This window comes from Histoplasma capsulatum, genomic scaffold (genome assembly GCF_000149585.1).
Source record: "Histoplasma capsulatum NAm1 scaffold_10 genomic scaffold, whole genome shotgun sequence".
NCBI lineage: Eukaryota > Fungi > Ascomycota > Eurotiomycetes > Onygenales > Ajellomycetaceae > Histoplasma > Histoplasma mississippiense.
Genome location: NW_001813973.1, coordinates 790,683 through 811,605, shown reverse-complemented (window position 1 = coordinate 811,605; position 20,923 = coordinate 790,683). Strand labels below are relative to the sequence as shown.

The window sequence follows — 20,923 nt, the reverse complement described above, 5'->3', positions numbered from 1 at the left end:
TGCCAAGCTCTTCTTCATTAGTAACGTCAAATGGCCCGAATTCCTGGATCTCAAGAAACGGAATTTCCCCTTGCGCTGGACGCACTGGCTGGGTACCTGAGCCAAAAATATATTCGAGATATGTATTGTCGTAGCTCCCAATGCTAATGTGGAAATACAAGTGGTCTTGAGCTACCATGAAGGTATGGTAGGTTTTGACCCTTGTTTTCCACTGCAGAACCATTGTCAGTAAGAGGTTCCATCACCAGTTAAATTAAACGGGCATGCAAGGATAAGGGGTTGGTATCACCGTCGGGTCATCTTCATGGCGTTTCCATATGTAGGCGACATGCTCCATCGACTGCTGGTGCCTAAGTCACGTGATTAGGAACAACAACATCCCCCAGAGGTCAACCCCGCCATCGCACCAGCAGAGCAGTAGACGGTTCCATTAACTGCACGTTATGGAATCAGAAAGAAAGCCATGCCATTGCCCGGAGCAGGTTGGCTGGCTCCTGGCAGGTCTTTTTCACCTGTACATCTCCTACTCGTCAGACTTGTTTCCCTTCGAGTGGTTGCAAAAGACAGAGGACCTCAAGGTGCGTTGTAGGGACAGCACCAGAGAGAAGGTGACTTTCTCGATATCCCCAGAGCTCCTACAAGCTATCCACAAGTGTGAGAGAGTTACTGCGCCGGAGAAAACTCAGGACCTCCCAAGCGATTGGGGTTTCTCTGGCTTCATGAAGACCGCGGCCCACCAGGTTCTAGATGAAGTTCCCTTTACTAAGGCTGAAGAGTATGTATGATGATATATATTTGATGCTCTTCATTCACCTTGCTCACCTTTTCTTGCTGTTTTACCAGGTTTCAAGGCCCCCTTTTCCGCAGGCTGGGCATCGGCATCATAATTAATTCCCACCCCCGCATCAAAGGGGAACAAATTTTCTATCTTCGTCATAACCACTGGAGCTGCATGATTCGGGATCGCTCAAGCACAGTCAATACGAAACTGCAAGAAAACAGCAGAGATTATCTTCTGAAAAGTGAACTCCTGGCAGTCACTTCGATCTTTTACCGTCAGATGAATGAGATGGTGTGGCTTCCTGAGGAGAACCGGTACATGGCCAAGCCCATATACAAGGAAGGTTTCTTGGCGGTATGTTCACGCTCTCTCTTCTTGCTTCTCTCTTTGCACCTTCTTCCCATTATTCGTATTCATAGGATTGTGCGAATGCTGAGAGTACCCGCCAAGGCCACGCTCGTCACATTCGTTTACGGGAAAGTACGCATAGTCCAAGCGACCTGCGACCCATCGGAAACGAACCCAATGCTCACCTTGACGCTGAGGGCTGTATACGACCTCGGCAAAGACAACTACGACAGAAAGGTAGCCTTTGATATTTTGAAATGGATTTTCTGTCCTCCTGAGCCCGCCATGGAGCTTGCTGTAAGAGGAAAGCGGTAGCCGATTTAGCTAGAAGCAGACTTGAAATGTGTGAGGTAATTCTCTTCTGGGCTTTCCTGGTACAAGGCTGGGACGTATGCCTAGATATTATAATAGTCATTTATTCATGCGCCTTCTCTTGCATTGATTAGAGTCAACTAGGGAATTTGCAAGAATGCCGATGAAGGCGAACCCTCAGGGAGTGTCACAATCTTGCATGAAAAGGCAGTAATGATGGAACCCCATATGGTGTCGGCATCCCTGGTGAAGTAAGCTCCTTGAGGAGCGCCGGAATTCTGAGTGAAAAGGCAACAAAGATAGAATCCCATGCGGTGTCAGCATCCCTGAGGAAGTGAGCTCCTTTGGGGGAGTGTCAGAATTTTGAGTGAACAGGCAACAAAGATAGAATCCCATGCGGTGTTAGCATCCCTGAGGAAGTGAGCTCCTTGAGGAAGTGAGTCCCATGTGGAGTCGGAATCCTTGGGGAAGTGAGCCCTTTGGGGAAGTAAGCTCCTTGAGGAATGCCGGAATTCTGAGTGAAAAGGCAACAAAAATAGAATCCCATGTGGTGTCAACATCCTTAGGGAATGCCACGGTTTTGAACTATTTGCCACCATAGTAAAATCCCTTGAGGAGGGCCATAATCTCAGTGGAAAAGGCCACAAAATTAAAAGTCCATAGGGAGCCAACACCCATCAGGGGATGACACGATGCTGAGTGGAAAGGCCACAGAAACAATGCCCATGGGGAAAGTCATATTTTTTAAGTGAAAGGCCACTGATATTGACAATCCTTGATGTGAAAGACCAGAATACTTGAAATCTTATTGGTTCTTGAAAGAAGTCATGATTTCAGGGTTCAGCAAGCGCTATGACTTTGAGAGTGTAGTGGTTTGAATTTATAATGTAGATTCGGCGGCTCCATCATGACACATACTTGTGAAAGCAGCCAATGAAACTTCGACTAGATATACTTTCCAAAAAGAGCTTAGTGATGATCTGCGATCCGAAACCGTGGCCCACACCATTTTGATTCGCGATTGGCCTCAAAGGCTTCTGCGGGCCCATATTTCTTGTAGTAGATCATCTAGCTGATTTAGTAACTTAGAAGTGAAGTGGACATAATTAGAGAAATAATTGGACATGTTAAAAGGTATACATGTAAATGTAATTATTTGCTCATACAGCAACCGCATCAGTTCCAATCAGCGGAATTATTACCTATCTAAAGGTACGTCTCTTCTTGGACATATTGAACGCTTCAGCAGAGCCCTCTTCGCTCTCCCGGGTTACCCGAGCACCCGAGGCAGCGTTCTGCACACCATGAGCCTCTTCCAATACAGATGTAAAACTAGAGCCTTGTGTATCAACGCCTCCGACACCTTGCGAAAGTCCAGTTGATTCTGAGAAACTCAGCTCCGATTGATGTAATACTTCAAGTTGCTGTGATATCTGTGACGCCTGCGACACCTCAAAATTTACCTGTGGCAGTTCATCAATAGCGGAGCATATTTTCTTAAAATGAAAAGGTGCCCAGTCATTGTACACACTCATAGAGAACTTGTAGGATGTCCATTTCTCCTTGCCATCAAGGGAGGTGAAGTCGAACTTGTGAATGGGATGGCGGTAGTATGTAGTCTTCTCCCCCTCAATCACAGGGTAGTGGCCATAGATTCTCACAGAACAGTGATCGTGTGAAATTGAAAAGGCCAGGATCTGCCGGTGTAACTCCTTTTCACGCTTCACGGCCCTGAAGAGCTTAACAACTCCTCTTACTGAGAGAGTCATACTGTGCGCATTTTGTCGATCTGCTATATCGAGTGCCGCCTTTCCGCACTTCACTTCAACCGTCATAAACGGAAAGTACATGTATGCAGTACTCATAAAGAAAGACATATCGCCAATTTCGCCAACAAACGGTGTAAGTTTTTCCAGTCGAATTTCTGAGAAGGATTGCCGGGGGAACCCGACCGCATAATCGGGCTGTGGCCGAGATAATCGAAATTGTCGAGATTGGGGAAGATGTGGCGTTTGTGCAGGTGGTGGCAATCGTTGATCCTCATCTAGAGAAATCGAGCTATCCCAGCCTTCATTCACACTTTCTACCAAGTGCTGGAATGAGACGCGACCGTGGTCTATCGCACCCTCAGCAGAAGGAACAATCAACTCAGCAATGACTCGAATGACCCCCGTCTCGTTTTTCTTCCTTATCCTTTGGCAGGTTAATTCGAACACGCCATCATCAAACCTCGTTCCACTAGGAGTCTCTGAGTCTTTCTCGAGTAGTCTTCGACAGGAATTTTTGCTGTCGCTAGTGATTCCGTCCTTATGATCGTCCAGGAAGATTCCTTTAGACTCAAGGAATACCTCATAGTTCTTGTCAGTGTAAGGTCTACTCTTGGCTTCTCGTGAACTTGTTTCGCTCGGCCCGTTCAAGCTAGCATTCGACTTCGTACGGCGGAGAGACGGGGTTTTCTGCCGTACAAAAAAGGCTTCCATGTTGTCAACTTCTAAAGGGCTTTTGGGCCATTCGTAGTTGCTAACCCAATGCTCAATGAGCTTATCCTTCTCTACTCGTGGCCGCTTCGGACGATGACAAGATGGATGTTCGGGTTCGGGGTGCCGTCGTTTAGGTTCAGACGAACGGTGTTGCAGCGAAACTGCTAGACTAATCTTGATAAGAATTAGCTCCTGTCATCTGTACCATCAAGGCCATGATAAGCATACCTCTGGACCAGCAGTTTGGACGACTCGAGGAACATCAATGCTGATTTCGCCCACTGTGAACCCACCAGGACTCGTAAGTTCACTATCGTGCGTTTCACGACGTTTGGGTGGATGCACCGGTGGTGTTGTTTCACACTCTCGTTTTCGTTTACGGTCATTCACCTGAGGGATTAGCCTCTCGCATACCAGCTCGGCCATAGAGAGGATCGTACAGTGTTTCCAAGTGTGCAACTCGCTGGAAGTGATGACGAGTTTGGTAGTCCAGGCTGGAGGAGTGCATTTATTCGGCAAGAATGTTGCACCTTTGGTGTGCGTTGGGATCGCCTGGCTGGTGATTGTTAGTGAGAGTAAGCTGGTAAAATATGAACAAACCCACCGCTGTTCTGAATTTGAAATTCAGATGATTGCCTTCCACTCCTTTTTTTTACTATACGCGGAGTCATATTTATTGAAGGAGGAAGGGTGTGTAGTCAGAGGGTCAAGGGATGGAATTTCATCCAGTGGTAGAGGGAAGTCGAGCGTTGGCCACACACTGTAACTTTAGTGTATATGTTCTGATCACGTGCTCTACCAACCTGTGTCTCTATGGAGGGAAGTGCTCCCGTGTTTCAAAAAATTGGCCTGCCCAAATGCACCACTACCCAACGTCAGCAGTTCTCCTGCAACACAACTGCCACGCTAAATATCTGACTTATAATGCTGAATTTTGATCAGTCGCGTTCTCCATTCGGCGCAGGGCCTGCTTTGTTTAAATTTCTGTCCGTCCATTGTATAAAGCTGGATTTAGAGGTTATGTGAGTGAGTTAGGTGGCCCTGTGGAGACACCCAATTACGGTTGCTCTTGTTTGGGAACGGATTTAAATGTTGCGAGGAGTGCATATTAGATCGTTAAATTCCGCTGCTATCACTGTCTAGTTCTCTTTGGTGCCTATGCCTATTTGTTTGTAGTAACGGATACGGTTCTGGCCCCAGACAATTACAAGGTTGTTGAGGAAAACGGGGAAGATTAAAATCCATTGGTACAAAATATCGACTCAGGTTAACCAGACCTGGTGGCAGGCATAAAGATAGCCACGATGAAGTAAGATCAAACAAGAACACAAGAAAACAAGGGCTATTCGCAGACTCCCGTCCATAGGACATATATTAGCGTTGTCGCGACTTCTTCAGCCGTTGGAGAGGCGACCGTGCAGAAGTTGTCCCATGACAAGGCTACAAATAGGACAACTTCTGTGCTAGGACAGCTTCTTTTCACCTATTAATCTGATGCCTTTTAAGCGACTATATTTAGTTGAGCTTTGTTAGGTGGTTGCATTCTTCAACGATGTCAATCGCACCTCGATGTCACAAGCCCTCATGCTACTCGAGTTGAAACACCACACCTACACCATTATAAGCGACTCGCGATTCGCACTGAAGTCAATGGGGCCCTTGATGGTTCCGGAGCATCCGCCATGTCCGAAATCGAAAAGGTCAGAAAATCAGTGGAGCATATATATGAAGGGAGCTTCGACTCTTTTTGCATGTCACCGTGTTATCGCCACCACCTCCAGATAGATTCCATCTGGGCAGGTGGACCAATTACCAGGGTCTGCAGCTAAGCCCCTCTTTTGAGAGACCGCTAGGCGCTAATATCATATTAAGTAGTGGGCTAAAGTCCTCCAGAATGCTTTTTCAATTCGGACGGTTGTGACGCCTAACCCCACTTGGTCAGGGTTTCGCAGCACCAAACGAGCCGGTACGCCCTCTCTTCAGACTCACTATCCCGGCCCCCTTCAAACAGATGACGCGAGTAATAGAGTAGGTAGGCCCGAAAAGCTGTTGATTATTCGCGGAATTTTTCGGATCTGAGCGCCCACCTTCGATCGTTTTCCACTCTTGGATGTCAAAGCCATTTCGCCCGCCCGACGTATTGATGCCCAAATAAATATATTTATGCTTCCATCCCCAGTACAGCTAAGGAACCTTGAAAAATATCTTTAACCCGACTGGTGGAACCGCTCATGTGACTTGTCAGTAGACCATATCAGCCCCGCATCGCTGTCAAGTCATGAAAAGAGAATCAAATCAATAGGATCCCGAGCCCCTCCTGAAATATATTGATGTCTGCCGTTTCTTTTTGGAATGATAGGGAACAATTTCCGTGTCACATGCACTTCTTCGCAGCCGGCAGCAAGAAAACGTTGTTCAGCGTCGCTGCTGGTCTTTTATTTTTATTTTATTTTTAAAAATTTGCATGTCGTGGTTCTCCCCAACCCAGAGCGCCTATAGCCAAAACTGGCCTTCAGATTCTCAGGACAAGGCTTTCGCAATTTCCTATCAACCTCCTGTCAAAGCAAAAAGGTGAGCGTCGAGCAACATGTCCATTATATTCGTGACTAACAGACTCCTAGATAAAGTTCGGAAGGATCGAAAAAACAACGCTGTTCGAGAAGTGAGAACCCAACTTCTTCCCATTGTTACAGGAAACTGATATGGTCCGAATGTCCAGCACTATTCCAGGTGCTACCACGACCAACGTGCCTACCATCACGAGAAGCAGGCAGCGCGAAAGCATGCCGGAAGAGGTGCGTTGACGCTCGCACGCTTAGACCTAAAGAATCTAACCAATTTGCGCTTCCCAGGCTGGTACCACGGCTTTAAAAGGAGAATGGGAGTACATCAAAACAAAGTTGTTTGAGAAAGTGGATTATCGAAGAAATATAACTGGAAAGGGAAAATTGATACAAATCTATGATCCGAATGCAAATATGGACTCTCCGCCATACTGGGAATGGGAAGATGAGAATACGGTCAACACATCTGACATTCCTGCTGGCCACAAGGTTCGCGTCGTCGCAGCTACAGTCAAGTTCACCTAGGCACAAGCCCGAACTTCTCAATCAATTGCGTTCCTTTCTCAAATCCCACCGACAAGGTTATAGATATATCTTGATTTCGATCTTTTGGAGCCAACGCATTGACACAATCCGTGGTTAATAATCCCCCGATGATACGCTCCCATTCCCATTGTTTGCTACTCTGCACAGCGTCGGAAAAGTTTTCACCTAAGAGCGGGATCGAAGTTATCGGTGCTTCAGAGTATCTATATTCAATCTCTGCATTTTGTAATTCATTGTTAGATACGTGTAGTTAATTGGAAATGGACTTCTTTTTAACTTACGTCTGTGTTTTGGTATCTCAGCCGCCAGATCCGCTGATGTAGCTGGTCAGTCCAACTATTGGATTTCTTTATGGTTATTGGAGTACTGTATTTCAATCCTACTTACACCTGCTTGCCCCTCTACTCTGGTCATCTGAAGGATGAACACCTTCGACGCGTCTACGCTTTCTCTCTGGAGCTAGTTTTCCCTGTTGGTTGGATGGAGTGTCAACTGCTGATTGTAATTAGCATCACTTCCAAAAAGAAGTGGAAGTCTAGGTGATACCATGTTGTGGTTGTGCCTGGCGCCTTGTCGAAAGATCTCGTATCAATGATGATGCCGCTCGAGAATATTCTGCGTTCTGCTTCATATCTGTCGCGCCTTAGCTTAAGCCATGTGTACTGGGTGTGCAAAACAAGTACCATTCAAATACTCTTGGAATTTAGGCGAATTTTGAAGCGGTTCTTCCTCCCCCAATGAAGTTAAAATGTCGTAGATTTCGCTGGGCCATAGCTGTGTTCCTTGCAACTCGAGGAATTCGAGAACATACTCGAAGGTGGGCTTAGGCAACAAGTTTGCTTCCCACTGACTAGGGGCAAATGCAGCTGCCCATAAAGTCATCCCATCTGTTCCTAGGCTACGGATTTGCTCGCAGCGCTCACGAGTCAGCCTTTTTCTTGCCTTGATGGCGGCAGAATCAAGTTTCGATTCCTTAGGGCCGCCGAAAAGCAGTTGGATATTTCTGATGAATGTCGCTCGATTTTTCAACCTGCTACTGGTAATGAGGCCGTGTCGGGTAGATTCTGCCGTGGACAGCAGCTTCCGTCCTTCCATATACACGGTTTCCGTCCGTCTCTTTCCTAACGCTTGCACCTCTTCGGAAAAGTTTGTTGCACTTTTAGCAAGTTTTAGACTTGCAGCTTCCAGGGCCTTGTACTCTTCTTGAGTGGGTTGCAGTTTTCCATGTCTGAGCGTCTCAATCATTGGATCAATCTCATTGGCGATGGATTGTAAGCGACTAACCAGTATGGTGGCTAGACTGGATATTGGTGCTCGGCGGGAGGGTGGTAGCTCCATGTTGCTGTCACACCGAACTAGGTTGGGTGCGAAGGGCCCTTTGACGTGCTGGGTGCCAAATCTCGTCCAGCAAAAACCTAGGCTAACTGGGTACTGATAGGAGTTGGATAATTTTGCAGAGCCACCTGTGTAGGTTGGGCGCGAGGGGGCCTTACCGCCACCAGTTCCCCAAAGCGCGCGTACCACTAAGACACAGCCAACAGTCACAGCATATAAGGACCGAGCAGTAACAGTCAGACTCAAGGATCATGGAATCGCCCAGCGTTTTCGGACGCTTCCCGCAATCAAGATTAGACAGCAAGTCGAGACCTCGATCAAGAATCACGTGGTTACCAAATCAGTGGCGGTGGTCGCCGCCCATCAACTCATAAGCGGCGATATACAGATCTTCACCTCTTCTACGGCAGAGGCCGTTAAGCTCAAACAGAACAGAGAATGGGTAAGCGGACTTGGGGAACATGCGGAACTCATCGTGCCTACCTACGGAGTCATCACCCACGGCATTTCTACAAGCACTATCAACATCAAGGACCAGAAAGCGACCATCCAGCAAATACTCGCAGACAACTACACAGTCATCCCCAAGGCGGAGATCTCATATGTGGGATGGCTAACCCGAGAATCACCTCTCAAACGCGCATCCTCAATCGTGGTGGAGTTCACGGACCCAGAAATGGCCAACGCCATCATCTACGCAGGGATGGCGTGGGACGGACAGATACATACATGTCAACTCTATGATCGCGCCTGCAGAGTCAAGCAATGCTTCCGGTGCTACAATTACGGCCACATCGGCACTCAATGCGATGCAGCCCAAACATGTGGCTATTGCGCCGAGCTACACGAGACCAGGAACTGCACGCAGAAGGGAGTGGAAGGCTTCACTCCCAGTTGCCCAGTCTGCAAAGGTGCCCACACGGCATGGAGCAATGCCTGCCCAGCAAGGAGGAAAGAATTGGGAAGAGTTGAGCAAGCAAAGCAGGTTCGAAACAGCTACTGGCAGGTGCCCCCCAAAGACGAACCCCTTGAGAACAACAACTCGCGGAAGAGACCACGCCACGCACGCAGCCCCACCCCCAACGAAATTATAACAATAGTGAGCCCTAGAGAAGCACTCCCGGACCATACAGACACCACCCAAGAGCCTCCACAGGCGCAAGAAGATCGTGCAACACCAGCACCACAACATGAACCACAGCAACCGGAGATCTACCCACAGTTACTGGCGACAGAAGAACCCCAGGAGACCGGTCCGGCGGTAGGTGTCAACCCAAACATGGAAACTGTCGAGACCATACCAGCCGAAGCAGCACCAATATACCCCCTGGAAACTATACACGGAGAATTCAACATAACTGAGGCGGATGAATGGCTGGCCAGTTTAGCAAACAACGTTGCCGAGGACTGGATACACGACCCTGGAACGGTGGATACTGTTCCGACATCCATGGCAACGAACACTCGCACGGCTCAAGGACACATCTACAAGGCGTGCAAATGTCCAGAGCACCAGGAAATCTACAGCAGCTGGCCAGCACAAGACGCGGAGCTGACGATCGCCCACTGCATGAAGATATGCATGTACTGCGGCAGAGACTTCCCGCTGGCAGCTGAATTACGCAAGCATTTGAAAAGAAAGGAGTACTCGTCTCGAAGCCTGACAGTGCGCCTCGAGCGGGGAAAATATAGCGCCTTCACCCCGGGATGGACGCAGAGGCCCCGCGTAGAGCGGCCATTCCGTCAGCTGAGGAACCGGGTGACCCGGAGCCGATCCCGAAGCCGATCCCCTACAAACTGCCCCGAAGCAACGCCTCTCCTATGCTAGAACACCAGGAACTACGCATCTTACAGTACAACGTGTGGAAGTCGAGAGACGTCGTCCTCGCCAGCCTGTTCCAAAACCGAAAAATCCTCGACTACGACATCCTGGCAATTCAGGAACCGTGGCGAAACCCCTTCATCGAAACATCATATCACCCCCTCAAGGCACAATTCCAACTAACATATCTCGCCAATGCCGCAACGAGGGTATGCCTATACATCAGCAAACGAATCAACCCTGGTACCTGGAGTGTCTCATACATCTCTAAGGACATCATCTCCCTGCAGATTCTCAATCCCCATTCTGGCAGAAAGGTCTCCGTTTTCAATGTCTACAATGAAGTGGGAACCGACACGCTTTCCACGATGGCAGAAGCGATCAGAGCACTAAACTCACCTGAGGATATCATCGTACTTGGGGACTTTAACCTGCACCACCCTCTCTGGTCCTCAACACACCGGCACGGGGGTAGGGGACCAAGTGCCCAAGGCCTTCTTACAGTCATCGAAGAATTTCAGCTGCAGCTTCTCACAGAGCCCGGAACCCCAACCCACCGATGGAAGGATGGAGAGTCTACGATTGACCTAACATTTGCCTCGGAAGATTTAGCAGACCGTGTGACCCACTGCAAGGTTGATAGGGAAGTGGACTGTGATTCGGATCACCTCCCAATTGCTCTAGTGTTCGACTGGAACTGGCAACCAGTAAACCCAACAAGAAAGCGTCTATGGACAAAGACAAACCTGGAATTACTGCGGAAAACCGTTGAGACACGCCTACCTCGACCGGGTGACACCACAGAACTTAAAAACAAAGATGGTATCGACAAATTCGTCTCCACCATCATTAGGGCACTGGAGGCGGGCATCGCCGCATCTACTCCATGGTCAAAGCCTTCCCCTCGATCAATTGCGGGGTTCGACCAGGAGTGCAAGGACATATGCACCGAGGTCCAACAGCTCCGCCAGAGATGGCAACGATCAAGACAAGACGAGGACTACGAGGCCTACCGGGAAGCGCGAAACAGGAAAGGCCGACATATCCAAAAAATCCTCCGCAACACTCACCGGCAACGAGTCGAAGAAGCATCCGCATCGCAGTCGGGTCTTTGGAACCTGGTTAAATGGGCCAAAAACAGACACGACATAACACCCGCATGTACTCCGGCTCTGGTGAAACTAGACGGAGGGTCTGCTCACCGACCAGAGGAGAAGGCAGAAGTGCTCCGCCAAACATTCTTCCCACCACCACTCCAGGCAGATCTGTCAGACATTGGGGGTTACGAATACCCCCCACCCATCGAATGCCCGGACATCACCGTGGCAGAGATCGAGAAGGCAGTGCGCAGAGCCTCCCCGAACAAGGCCCCCGGAGCCGACGGCATCACCAACGGAATCCTGCACCAGACGCTTGATATCCTCCTTCCCAGCCTTCACAAACTCTTCAATGCGTGTCTTGAACAGGGCTACTGTCCCACTCATTTCAAAGATACCATCACGGTAGCCCTCCGAAAGCCAGGGAAAGACGACTACACGCAACCCAAAGCGTACCGGCCAATCACTCTCCTCAGCACGTTGGGCAAGGCCCTGGAAGCCATCATTGCCAACCGACTTGCATATATCGCCGACGTCTACCGACTCCTCCCCAGCCGCCACACGGGGGGCCGGAAATTGGCCTCGACTGAGCATGCCATGCACTTCCTCCTCCAACAAATACACCAGGCATGGTCCGAAGGCAAGGTGGCCTCCCTACTCCTACTCGACGTGTCAGGAGCATACGACAACGTCTCTCAACAACGACTTCTACATAACCTCCGGAAACGCCGAGTTAGTGAGAGGATCATAGGGTGGATAGAGTCATTTCTAAGCAACCGATCTACCACTCTCAAGCTACAGGAGTACACTGCACCGTCGGCCCCGATTCAAACTGGAATTCCACAAGGATCGCCCATCTCGCCGATTCTGTATCTTTTCTACAATGCTGACCTCATTGAAGTATGCAAGACAGAGGAGACAGAGGCGGTTGGATACATTGACGACGTGTCAATCCTGGCTGTAGGCCCGACCGCACAGCGCAACTGCAAAACCCTTAAGAAAATCCACCGAAACGCCGAACAATGGGCGCGAAGGCATGGCTCCCAGTTTGCGCCAGCAAAGTACGAACTTGTCCACTTCACAAGAGACCCAAAGGCAAACAGTACGCACGCCTTGCGCCTACCGCACGCCACAGTCGAGGCCTCCCCATCATGCCGCTACCTGGGCGTCCACATGGATACCAAACTCCGATGGGACTACCACCGCGAGAAGGTAGAAGCAGGGGCCACGAAACGACTCTCAGCATTATCAGCCCTGGCAACCTCAACATGGGGAACAGGAGCTATTAATCTCCGGCAGGTGTACAGAGCAATGATCATACCTCAGATGCTGTATGGCTGCTCCGCATGGCATATCCCCGGTAATGGCTACACGAGCCGAGGCAGTGCCATGATAAACGCCATCAAGAGGATCCAGAGACGTGCAGCCCAAATAATCACGGGAGCATTCCGAACAACCGCCGGGCCAGCCGTGGACGTAGAGGCACACCTGCTTCCGATACAACAGCAACTCGAGCAAACAGCGCTGGAAGCCACTATGCGCATACGAAGCTCCCCGTTACACAATGACATGGCGACATCGAGTGAAAGCAATACAAGAACCAACCGAAAGCGCGATGCGCTGAGCCCCCTCGACCGTTTCTCGGGCATCCTGGAGCACAAGTACAACGTAAAACTCAACCAGCTCGAGAAACGCCAACCGCATGTTGTACCACCGTGGTGGACCCCACCTCTCATCTGCATAAAGGATTCGGCCAATGACGCGATCAAGGAACACGACACCATGGAACCGACGACGATGCGCATCTACACAGACGGGAGTAGCATCAACGGTCACGTTGGGGCAGCAGCAGTGGCGCCCTCACTCCAGGACAACGGCATCTGCATGAAACGGACTCAATACATGGGCGTATCCAGCACCTCCACGGTGTACTCGGCGGAACTCAAGGGCCTGGTGTTAGCTCTCCAGATGGTAATTGACATCCATGCAACTGGCACTGCCCCCGGAAAATGCGCCATCTTTACCGACAACCAAGCTGCCGTCCAAGCAGTCCGGAATCCCAAGAATTCGTCGGGCCAGTATATCCTCGTCGAAGCTATACAAGTACTCGATAGGCTGCGAGACCTTGGATGGGAGGTGCAATTTCACTGGATTCCAGCACACGTCGGAGTACCGGGAAACGAAGAAGCAGACAGACTGGCAAAGCGGGCCGCCGACCCTGCCTTGAACACTGAACAACCCGAACCGGATCTGATACGGACGCTGCTGGCAACCACGAAATCCACCATCCGCCAGGCGATGAAAGGCGAATGGGAAACATCATGGGAGAAAGGAAAGCACGGTAGAGATCTCTTCCGACTTGGGGCTCGACCGGGAAAAGTGACTCTCAACACACACATGGGAACACACAGAGCAATTAGCTCCGCGATCACACAGATGCGTACAGGCAAGATCGGCCTCCGTGCGTATCTTCACGACATCAATAAGGCCGACACCGACAAATGTCAGTGCGGCTACGGACCGCAGACTGTGCGACACATCCTCCTGGAATGCCGGAACTGGGCAGAAGAACGACATCGAATGTGGGCAGGCAAGTCTCCATGCGTGGACATCAAACGCATTCTCTGTAGCTCGTCAATGGCAGTACAAGCAGCAAAGATGATGATCAGGACAGGCCTCCTGGGTCAATTCCAGGCGGTCCCGTCCACAGTACTCCAATATAACTAGCATGCGAGTGTAAAACCAGTAGACAGAAGTTGAGGAGGGTCAGGAAAGACCTAACAAGGCAGAGATACAGAACAGATAGGAAGACTATGAATAGAGGAAGCTCTAGCGTGGAAAGAAAGCAATTCATGCAAGAATAACTTGTGTCACAGCAGGATGCTTCTTGCAAGAAGAGCTGAATTTCCAAGGGGAAGAGCAGAAACTCCTGTATGTATAGTAGTGCGCTGCATAGCTGCCTGAGGGCGGCTGGGACAGTCTATGAATCAATCAATCAATCAATCAATCAATCAATCAGAAGTAGTCCCAGCACAGAAGTAGTCCCAGCACAGAAGTAGTCCCAGCACAGAAGTAGTCCCAGCACAGAAGTAGTAGAGCACAGAAAAAGACTGCCCCAGCACAATTTCTGCTCCAGCACAATTCCTGCATTTGCCCTGAGAACTTTTCTAAATTTACAGACCTAGAACGATATCTTTGCACTGGGTCTTACATACTTTAAGTTTTGTGAGAATAAACAGAATCGCGCTGGCGTTATTCTCAGCAGGTCTTCCCATATTGAACCGGCTGCGCCGCTTCTTAGCGGCTAACGCTGAGGTCCCCGTTTGGGCTCTCGATTCCTATTACGGACTAGCGCTATGCATCTCATCGTACCTGGTTAACGATCAATACGACACCTCCACATCCAACAAGCTGCAAGGCTTAGCCGTTTCTTGGCGTATGGAAGTGCATGTTTCAATTTTTGCATTCCTGCAATTTCGATTTCTACATTTGTGTACTTCCATCCTTTCATTCAGATTAATGAATTCCATTTTCTGCACGGTGTGATTTCGAATAGGACACTTTCGTATTCTCTTTTAGCATAAATGATCGGATCGCGTGGCCGAGTGGAAAATTGAGTCAAAATGGTGAGGGCCACGGTTTCGGATTGCAAATCATGGCCATGTATTCGGATCGCGTGGCCGAGTTCAATCGCGAATCAAAATGGCGTGCCACAGTTTCAGATCGCAGATCGTGGCCCAAGCATGCAAGCGCCGCGACAAAGCGACTAGTCACATCCGACAGAAGTACACCTTTAAAAAGCGACTTTTGGCTCAATGAAGCACAACACTCGCTCGTAGCTATAAATTGAGACCTCTCCCCATAATATCAAGTGACAATAATCAAGTCCCAGATCCTTCATCTACACTGGAATTAAATGCTACACCATGCAAACATCAGACTCAAAGCGTGTCAAGAAGCCATGGACTGTGCACAGTAGCCTCGTGCAGATGCGTTATCGACGGAAAGGCACGCTGCAGCGTATGCTGCGTAGCTATTTCAATGACTGTCGCTGCAAAGGCGTCTACCTCCTCATCCATGAAGACAATCGGTACTTTACAATTAATTTTAACAAGTCTGATGCTTCGAACAGCCACTTTCCACCACCAGACAGAGATATAGTAAGTGCCATGCGTACAGCCCTGGAAAGACGTAGCTCTTACAGAAACAGGAGAAGCATTATCCACCTCCATCTCGAACAACGTGCGAGAACTACATGAAATATCAGAAGTCTAGAGCAGGGAAGAAGGGAAAGCAAGAGAAACTTGAGGAGAAGCAAGAATAGAATGTTGTAAATTAGGGTTAATTTGAAATCATCACTAAGCTCTTTTTGGAAAGTATACCTAGTCGAAGTTTTATTGGCTGCTTTCACAAGTATGTGTCATGATGGAGCCGCCGAATCTACATTATAAATTTACACTCTCAAAGTCATAGCGCTTGCTGAACCCTGAAATCATGACTTCTTTCAAGAACCAATAAGATTTCAAGTATTCTGGTCTTTCACCTCAAGGATTGTCAATATCAGTGGCCTTTCACTTAAAAAATATGACTTTCCCCATGGGCATTGTTTCTGTGGCCTTTCCACTCAGCATCGTGTCATCCCCTGATGGGTGTTGGCTCCCTATGTACTTTTAATTTTGTGGCCTTTTTCACTGAGATTATGGCCCTCCTCAAGGGATTTTACTATGGTGGCTAATAGTTCAAAACTGTGGCATTCCCTAAGGATGTTGACACCACATGGGATTCTATTTTTGTTGCCTTTTCACTCAGAATTCCGGCACTCCTCAAGGAGCTTACTTCCCCAAAGGGCTCACTTCCCCAAGGATTCCGACTCCACATGGGACTCACTTCCTCAAGGAGCTCACCTCCTCAGGGATGCTGACACCGCATGGGATTCTATCTTTGTTGCCTGTTCACTCAAAATTCTGACACTCCCCAAGGAGCTCACTCCCCCAAGGGGCTTACTTCCCTAGGGATGCTGACACCGCATGGGATTTCAGTTTTTGTTGCCTTTTCACTCAGAATTCCGGCGCTCCTCAAGGAGCTTACTTCCCCAGGGATGCCGACACCATATGGGATTCCATCATTACTGCCTTTTCATGCAAGATTGTGACACTCCCTGAGGGTTCGCCTTCATCGGCATTCTTGCAAATTCCCTAGCTGCCATAGGGGAAGTATAGTTTTGGTCGTGGGCCACACTTCACTGACTCCCGGGGGTGAACCATATTAGGGCGTTCCCGGCAGATGGGCGACATGGCAACAGGTCGACAATGCAAGAGAAGGCACATGAATAAATGACTGTGTATTATAATATCAAATAAAGAAATGAGTGGTTTGAGATCCCATCTTCCATCACTTGCGTGTTGATGGTCGAGGGCGTAATGTGCTCAGACGTTCCTTTCGCTGCATCTCCTTCTCCCTCCTCTTTTGTTTCTCCTCCTGCTTCCGCAGCCGGAGCCTCGCATTTTCAGGGAGGCAGTTGTCTGGGAGATATGTTTCCACCACATAAAGCACACGGTGAACATATTTATTATTTCGCCATACTTTATCTCCAACATGACAAATCTTAAGGCTCTTTTCAACCTGCTGCGCCTCATACCAATAGGGAAGATTCTTCAATTCATCATGGGCCAACGGTTCTGTCGTAGCCCCAGAATCCGAGATATTGTCTCTGCCGTCGGGTTCGATACCACCAGGAGGCTGAGGCCGGTTATTTGAGGCCCTGTCAACAGACAGCCGCTCGGGCGGGACGTTAAGGGGAGCTGCAGTCTTAGATGAGAAATCGAGGTCGAAGGACAGAGATAGGGTGTCATTAAACCCTTACCTGAGGCATAGGTTTGGAAGGGCGTCTTCTCGAGAAAGTCACCCAACACCGCGCAATAAGCTGGAAGAGTGGATTGCTGCGCACCGGACGACAAAAGTTGACTGGGTAGTGGTGGAGGGCCCTCGGTTCCTTGTCTATCCATGCTGAGGATGTGCAGAGATGCAGAGGAGGAAGTGAATATTTGAAGCAAGACGGGCGACTATTTGAAGCAGGTAAAAGATTTGGAGAAGGGCGAAGGCTGAATTCAAATGAGAGGGGAAGAGCCTTTTATAGCCCTTTATACCTCAACCTCATGTTGGTTGGACTGGCTGCACTGTCTGTCAGCAATCCCTTCCACCTGGTCCTTACTTCCTGGAGGGAACGCCAGGGCGGGCTGACCCGATACCCATCTCGCTACGCCCTCTCGCAAAAAGAGCACAGGGGTGAAGTCAGGGATGCTTCTGCACTGGTTCAGGCGCAGATGTTTCCATTACATGCCAGCCCCATGTCCCTCGCCTTATCGACTGGAGGAGAGGATCGAACAGTTTGCCGGTTGAACTTCCTGGCGTATCAGGAGGGTTGGGGAAAGGTTTGACTGGTATGAGTGCTGATTCAATGCGGGGGAATCCCTTTCAACTGGTCGATGTTGGCTGGATGAGAGCCCAAGTTTGCTTGATCTGACGCCCACCTTGCTGCGCCCTTTGGAGAAACCGGAATGAATGATAGGGCCAGAGGATGAGCTGCATTTTGCATTTTCCTTCAATTTGCTTTCGCGTATAAAGCCCCTATTGGATTGCCAAACCGCACTCGTGGGGGTGTGTATCACAAAATTATAAGCCTCGATGCAGGTTGCGCCTCGGATATTGGTTCATGTTGGTGTTTTCGCTTAGAGTTGAGACATCCATGAGCTCGAGCACAGAGGCGAAGCCAGGCGCACTTTTTGACTGGCACACATGGTTGGGTGAAGTTCGGCCGTCCTCAGGCATGCCACCCCCGTGCTCCTTGTCCCCGGGTTTAGCGGTTTGTCGATTCGACTTCCTGGCGCATGGCCAGGGGGAAAAGGGGGGGCTGAATAGGTTGACTGGCTGATATTCACTCGACGAGAGCCCATGTTGGCATGGGGGTGGTGGCCAGGAGCACTTCTGCGTTGGTCCACCCATCAATGCAACATTCCCCGGTTCGGCGGCTTCTTCAGTGTGGATGATTGGCGATCCACACAAGACGCATCTCCGCTACTATTTTTCCTACCCTCCTCGATTAGCCTCGACCTATTTTTGTTCGCAGGCGGGGGTTGAACGTGGGACATATATAAAGACGTCAAGGGCCTCCTGGATCGAGATCGAGGGGAGAAAAGCATCCCATCATCTCGTCTCGCAACATGGCTACCTTCACGTACAATATCACCTCCCCTGGACCTGCTGATGGTTCTCCCTCGCCTCAGCTGCACACAGTGCGCCTCCTGGAAGCGTACACTCCTGATCCTTGGTCAGACGAAGAGCCCCAGCACCTCCTTGCAATGCCCATGCCCGTGCCCGTGCCCCTCTTCTCTGCGTCCGGTGACCTCTCTAAGAATGCAGCAAGTGAGATGTTTGCCGATTTTTCTGCCCTGCCATCCACCGTCTCCGGTCTCACTGACATTAACTGGGACTAATGGATCCTGTTCGACTCCACTCCAGATGATGTTTCCCCACCGTCACTCCAACTGTCGGATTTCTCTGACGACCCCATCGAGGAGGCTCAGCCAAGCCCGAGCGACGTTGCCGATGACCCACCCAATCGACGAGAGCCAACTCTCCCGGCCTTAGACGATCGCGAAGGCAACACATCGAAGGAGCCGTTGAATTACTCCGATGATTCCATCGAGGCTAGCCCACGTCCGGGCGAGGAACGCCACATCCAAGCCCACCAATCGGAGCAAGTTACCCCCCTGGTGTCCGACTGTTGGGAAGGTGATGCGTTGGGGGAGACGCTGGATAAGCAGGAATACATTATCTTGCCCCTTTCTCAGGTGAAGATTCTGAAGCTGGTGTATAAGCGAGACGGGGATGAGATGTACCAGATAGTGGGATGGATAGATTTACAAGAAACACGCGGATATGGCACACAAAGAAAGCCGTGGAAGTACTCAGGTTCTGCTGGTAAGGCTCAGCACCTGCTCCGTGAAAAACATTTCTCACACCTCACTCACTCACCCTCGCAGAAGACCCAATCATCATCGATGAGCCAATGAGTCCCACCAACTTGCCTTGTGGTTCTGATCAGTTTGTCGCCATTCCATCCCTTCAACGGAATATAGAGAGGGTTCCAGAGGGCTACGAGATTTATGCCAAGATGACATTGGACGATTTGCAGGAGCATGGAGGGTTGGAACTGCTGGCAGCTTATTACTCCTGGAATAACAAATGTCGTCGAACGAGGTCATGCGGATTACGTCAGCATTGAGGGAGATGGCCCAATCTCACGAAACCTTTCTATTTCTAGTTAGTTCGCTGCTTAGATTTGTTTGTAGCAATTTGAAGTCTTCATGTTTTTACTATTCAATGTTTGGTTTCTTCACTTCGTTTCACGTTACTTTTTCTTCTTCATTATATCTATCCTAGCCAGCACACACATTTTCAGAACTTGGAAATTCCACTTCGGATACAATTGCCCTGGGAGAGAATGCCCGAACCTCTCTCTCTCTGGATGCTCACGAACCCGCTTGAAGAAGATACTTTGACCTCGGCGATGCCAAACGCGAATCATGGTATGCAAAAGCATCCTGCCTTTCTACTGCTGAGATGGCAGTCACTCAAGCTGTCTGGAACGATCGAGGAGATTTGGCTGCAGGTTAACCCTAAGAAGAGCTGTGAAATAAATTTATAATTACTAGCTTTCATTTACCCGTCATACAGGCCACCACCTTCCACGCGTCAACTGTGGAAGGAACCAAGGAAAGAAATGTGACAAAATGCTCAATTTATCCGACTCGTCTCATATTTATCACCGCCACTAATATTGTAGCTTCGCTCCCATGATCCATACTCTCTTTTCCCGACGTTCTTCTCCCGGAACCATTGGCCTTTCCAGTGTGCAAAATAAACGATCATACCTTCTTTTGTTCCCCTCGCTGTCACACGGGAAATATGGTCCAGCAGCTCAGGAACATCACACCCAACTCTCGAGGACCATGGTTCCTGCGGGTTCTGCTGATTGATGTCGTACAGCTCCTCCATTTTGGAGCTCGCCACTTCCGGATCATCGAAGTTCCACGGTGATACCCAAGTAGAGCCAAAGCGACATAGATACTCATTTTCATGATGGATGTCGCAGTATCGACGGCCAACGGGGCCGTGGTAGTTTGTCGTTGTATGTGTTTTCCATCGCCAAAACTACACTGTCGGCAATAGTAACATCCGCATTGTCATCAGAGCAGGGAACCGCATCGTGGGTGCTCAAACTTTGTCCCTGGGCTGAACTGCACACGGGATCTGGCTCATCTGCTCACCTGTTAGATACGTTTGTGAGAGAAGTTGCAAGCACTTACCCTTATCGTTAACAGATTGGCGCATGTCTGATTCCATCATGTCATCAAGAGGTTGATCCTGATCCTCCACCAGATTGGGTGAGATACGGCTGTCACCCTCTCCGTGAGTTTGTGGTCTTGTGGGCATAAGATGATGGCGGCGAGAGCGAGCTATAGGGGAATGATGGGATGCGTGTGCGCGGTTGACTTTTCTGGACCGCAGGTTAAGAGCATTGGCCTTTTCAACGGCCCTGGCTTGTCTGCGGGTTCTAGTCATTCTGTCAGGACGAG

General features: G+C 49.6%; 8 protein-coding genes across 8 annotated transcripts; 5 read left to right on the top strand and 3 right to left on the bottom strand.

Moving 5' to 3' along the window:
* Positions 1 to 719: 719 nt before the first annotated feature.
* Positions 720 to 2,104, top strand: HCAG_08141 (predicted protein; the record flags this gene model as incomplete). Its single annotated transcript, XM_001536982.1, has 4 exons — positions 720 to 775; positions 844 to 1,426; positions 1,586 to 1,692; positions 1,981 to 2,104. 4 exons carry the CDS (start codon positions 720 to 722, stop codon positions 2,102 to 2,104), a joined length of 870 nt encoding a protein of 289 aa, XP_001537032.1.
* A 539-nt stretch (positions 2,105 to 2,643) lies between these two features.
* On the bottom strand, positions 2,644 to 4,347 carry HCAG_08140 (conserved hypothetical protein; the record flags this gene model as incomplete). Its single annotated transcript, XM_001536981.1, has 2 exons — positions 2,644 to 4,095; positions 4,150 to 4,347. The coding sequence occupies 2 exons, from the start codon at positions 4,345 to 4,347 to the stop codon at positions 2,644 to 2,646; spliced, it is 1,650 nt and encodes a 549-aa protein (XP_001537031.1).
* A 1,585-nt stretch (positions 4,348 to 5,932) lies between these two features.
* HCAG_08139 (predicted protein) lies at positions 5,933 to 6,829 on the top strand (the record flags this gene model as incomplete). Its single annotated transcript, XM_001536980.1, has 5 exons — positions 5,933 to 5,949; positions 6,410 to 6,492; positions 6,543 to 6,583; positions 6,641 to 6,716; positions 6,774 to 6,829. 5 exons carry the CDS (start codon positions 5,933 to 5,935, stop codon positions 6,827 to 6,829), a joined length of 273 nt encoding a protein of 90 aa, XP_001537030.1.
* Positions 6,830 to 7,214: 385 nt separating this feature from the next.
* On the bottom strand, positions 7,215 to 8,276 carry HCAG_08138 (predicted protein; the record flags this gene model as incomplete). The annotated part of the gene is made up of 4 exons (XM_001536979.1): positions 7,215 to 7,234; positions 7,313 to 7,345; positions 7,419 to 7,526; positions 7,715 to 8,276. 4 exons carry the CDS (start codon positions 8,274 to 8,276, stop codon positions 7,215 to 7,217), a joined length of 723 nt encoding a protein of 240 aa, XP_001537029.1.
* A 341-nt stretch (positions 8,277 to 8,617) lies between these two features.
* Positions 8,618 to 14,012, top strand: HCAG_08137 (predicted protein; the record flags this gene model as incomplete). Its single annotated transcript, XM_001536978.1, has 3 exons — positions 8,618 to 8,694; positions 8,802 to 10,032; positions 10,059 to 14,012. The coding sequence occupies 3 exons, from the start codon at positions 8,618 to 8,620 to the stop codon at positions 14,010 to 14,012; spliced, it is 5,262 nt and encodes a 1,753-aa protein (XP_001537028.1).
* Positions 14,013 to 15,211: 1,199 nt separating this feature from the next.
* On the top strand, positions 15,212 to 15,609 carry HCAG_08136 (predicted protein; the record flags this gene model as incomplete). The annotated part of the gene is made up of 2 exons (XM_001536977.1): positions 15,212 to 15,445; positions 15,496 to 15,609. 2 exons carry the CDS (start codon positions 15,212 to 15,214, stop codon positions 15,607 to 15,609), a joined length of 348 nt encoding a protein of 115 aa, XP_001537027.1.
* A 1,067-nt stretch (positions 15,610 to 16,676) lies between these two features.
* Positions 16,677 to 17,290, bottom strand: HCAG_08135 (predicted protein; the record flags this gene model as incomplete). The annotated part of the gene is made up of 2 exons (XM_001536976.1): positions 16,677 to 17,086; positions 17,149 to 17,290. The coding sequence occupies 2 exons, from the start codon at positions 17,288 to 17,290 to the stop codon at positions 16,677 to 16,679; spliced, it is 552 nt and encodes a 183-aa protein (XP_001537026.1).
* Positions 17,291 to 18,505: 1,215 nt separating this feature from the next.
* HCAG_08134 (predicted protein) lies at positions 18,506 to 19,569 on the top strand (the record flags this gene model as incomplete). The annotated part of the gene is made up of 3 exons (XM_001536975.1): positions 18,506 to 18,707; positions 18,804 to 19,265; positions 19,424 to 19,569. The coding sequence occupies 3 exons, from the start codon at positions 18,506 to 18,508 to the stop codon at positions 19,567 to 19,569; spliced, it is 810 nt and encodes a 269-aa protein (XP_001537025.1).
* Between the last annotated feature and the right edge of the window lie 1,354 nt (positions 19,570 to 20,923).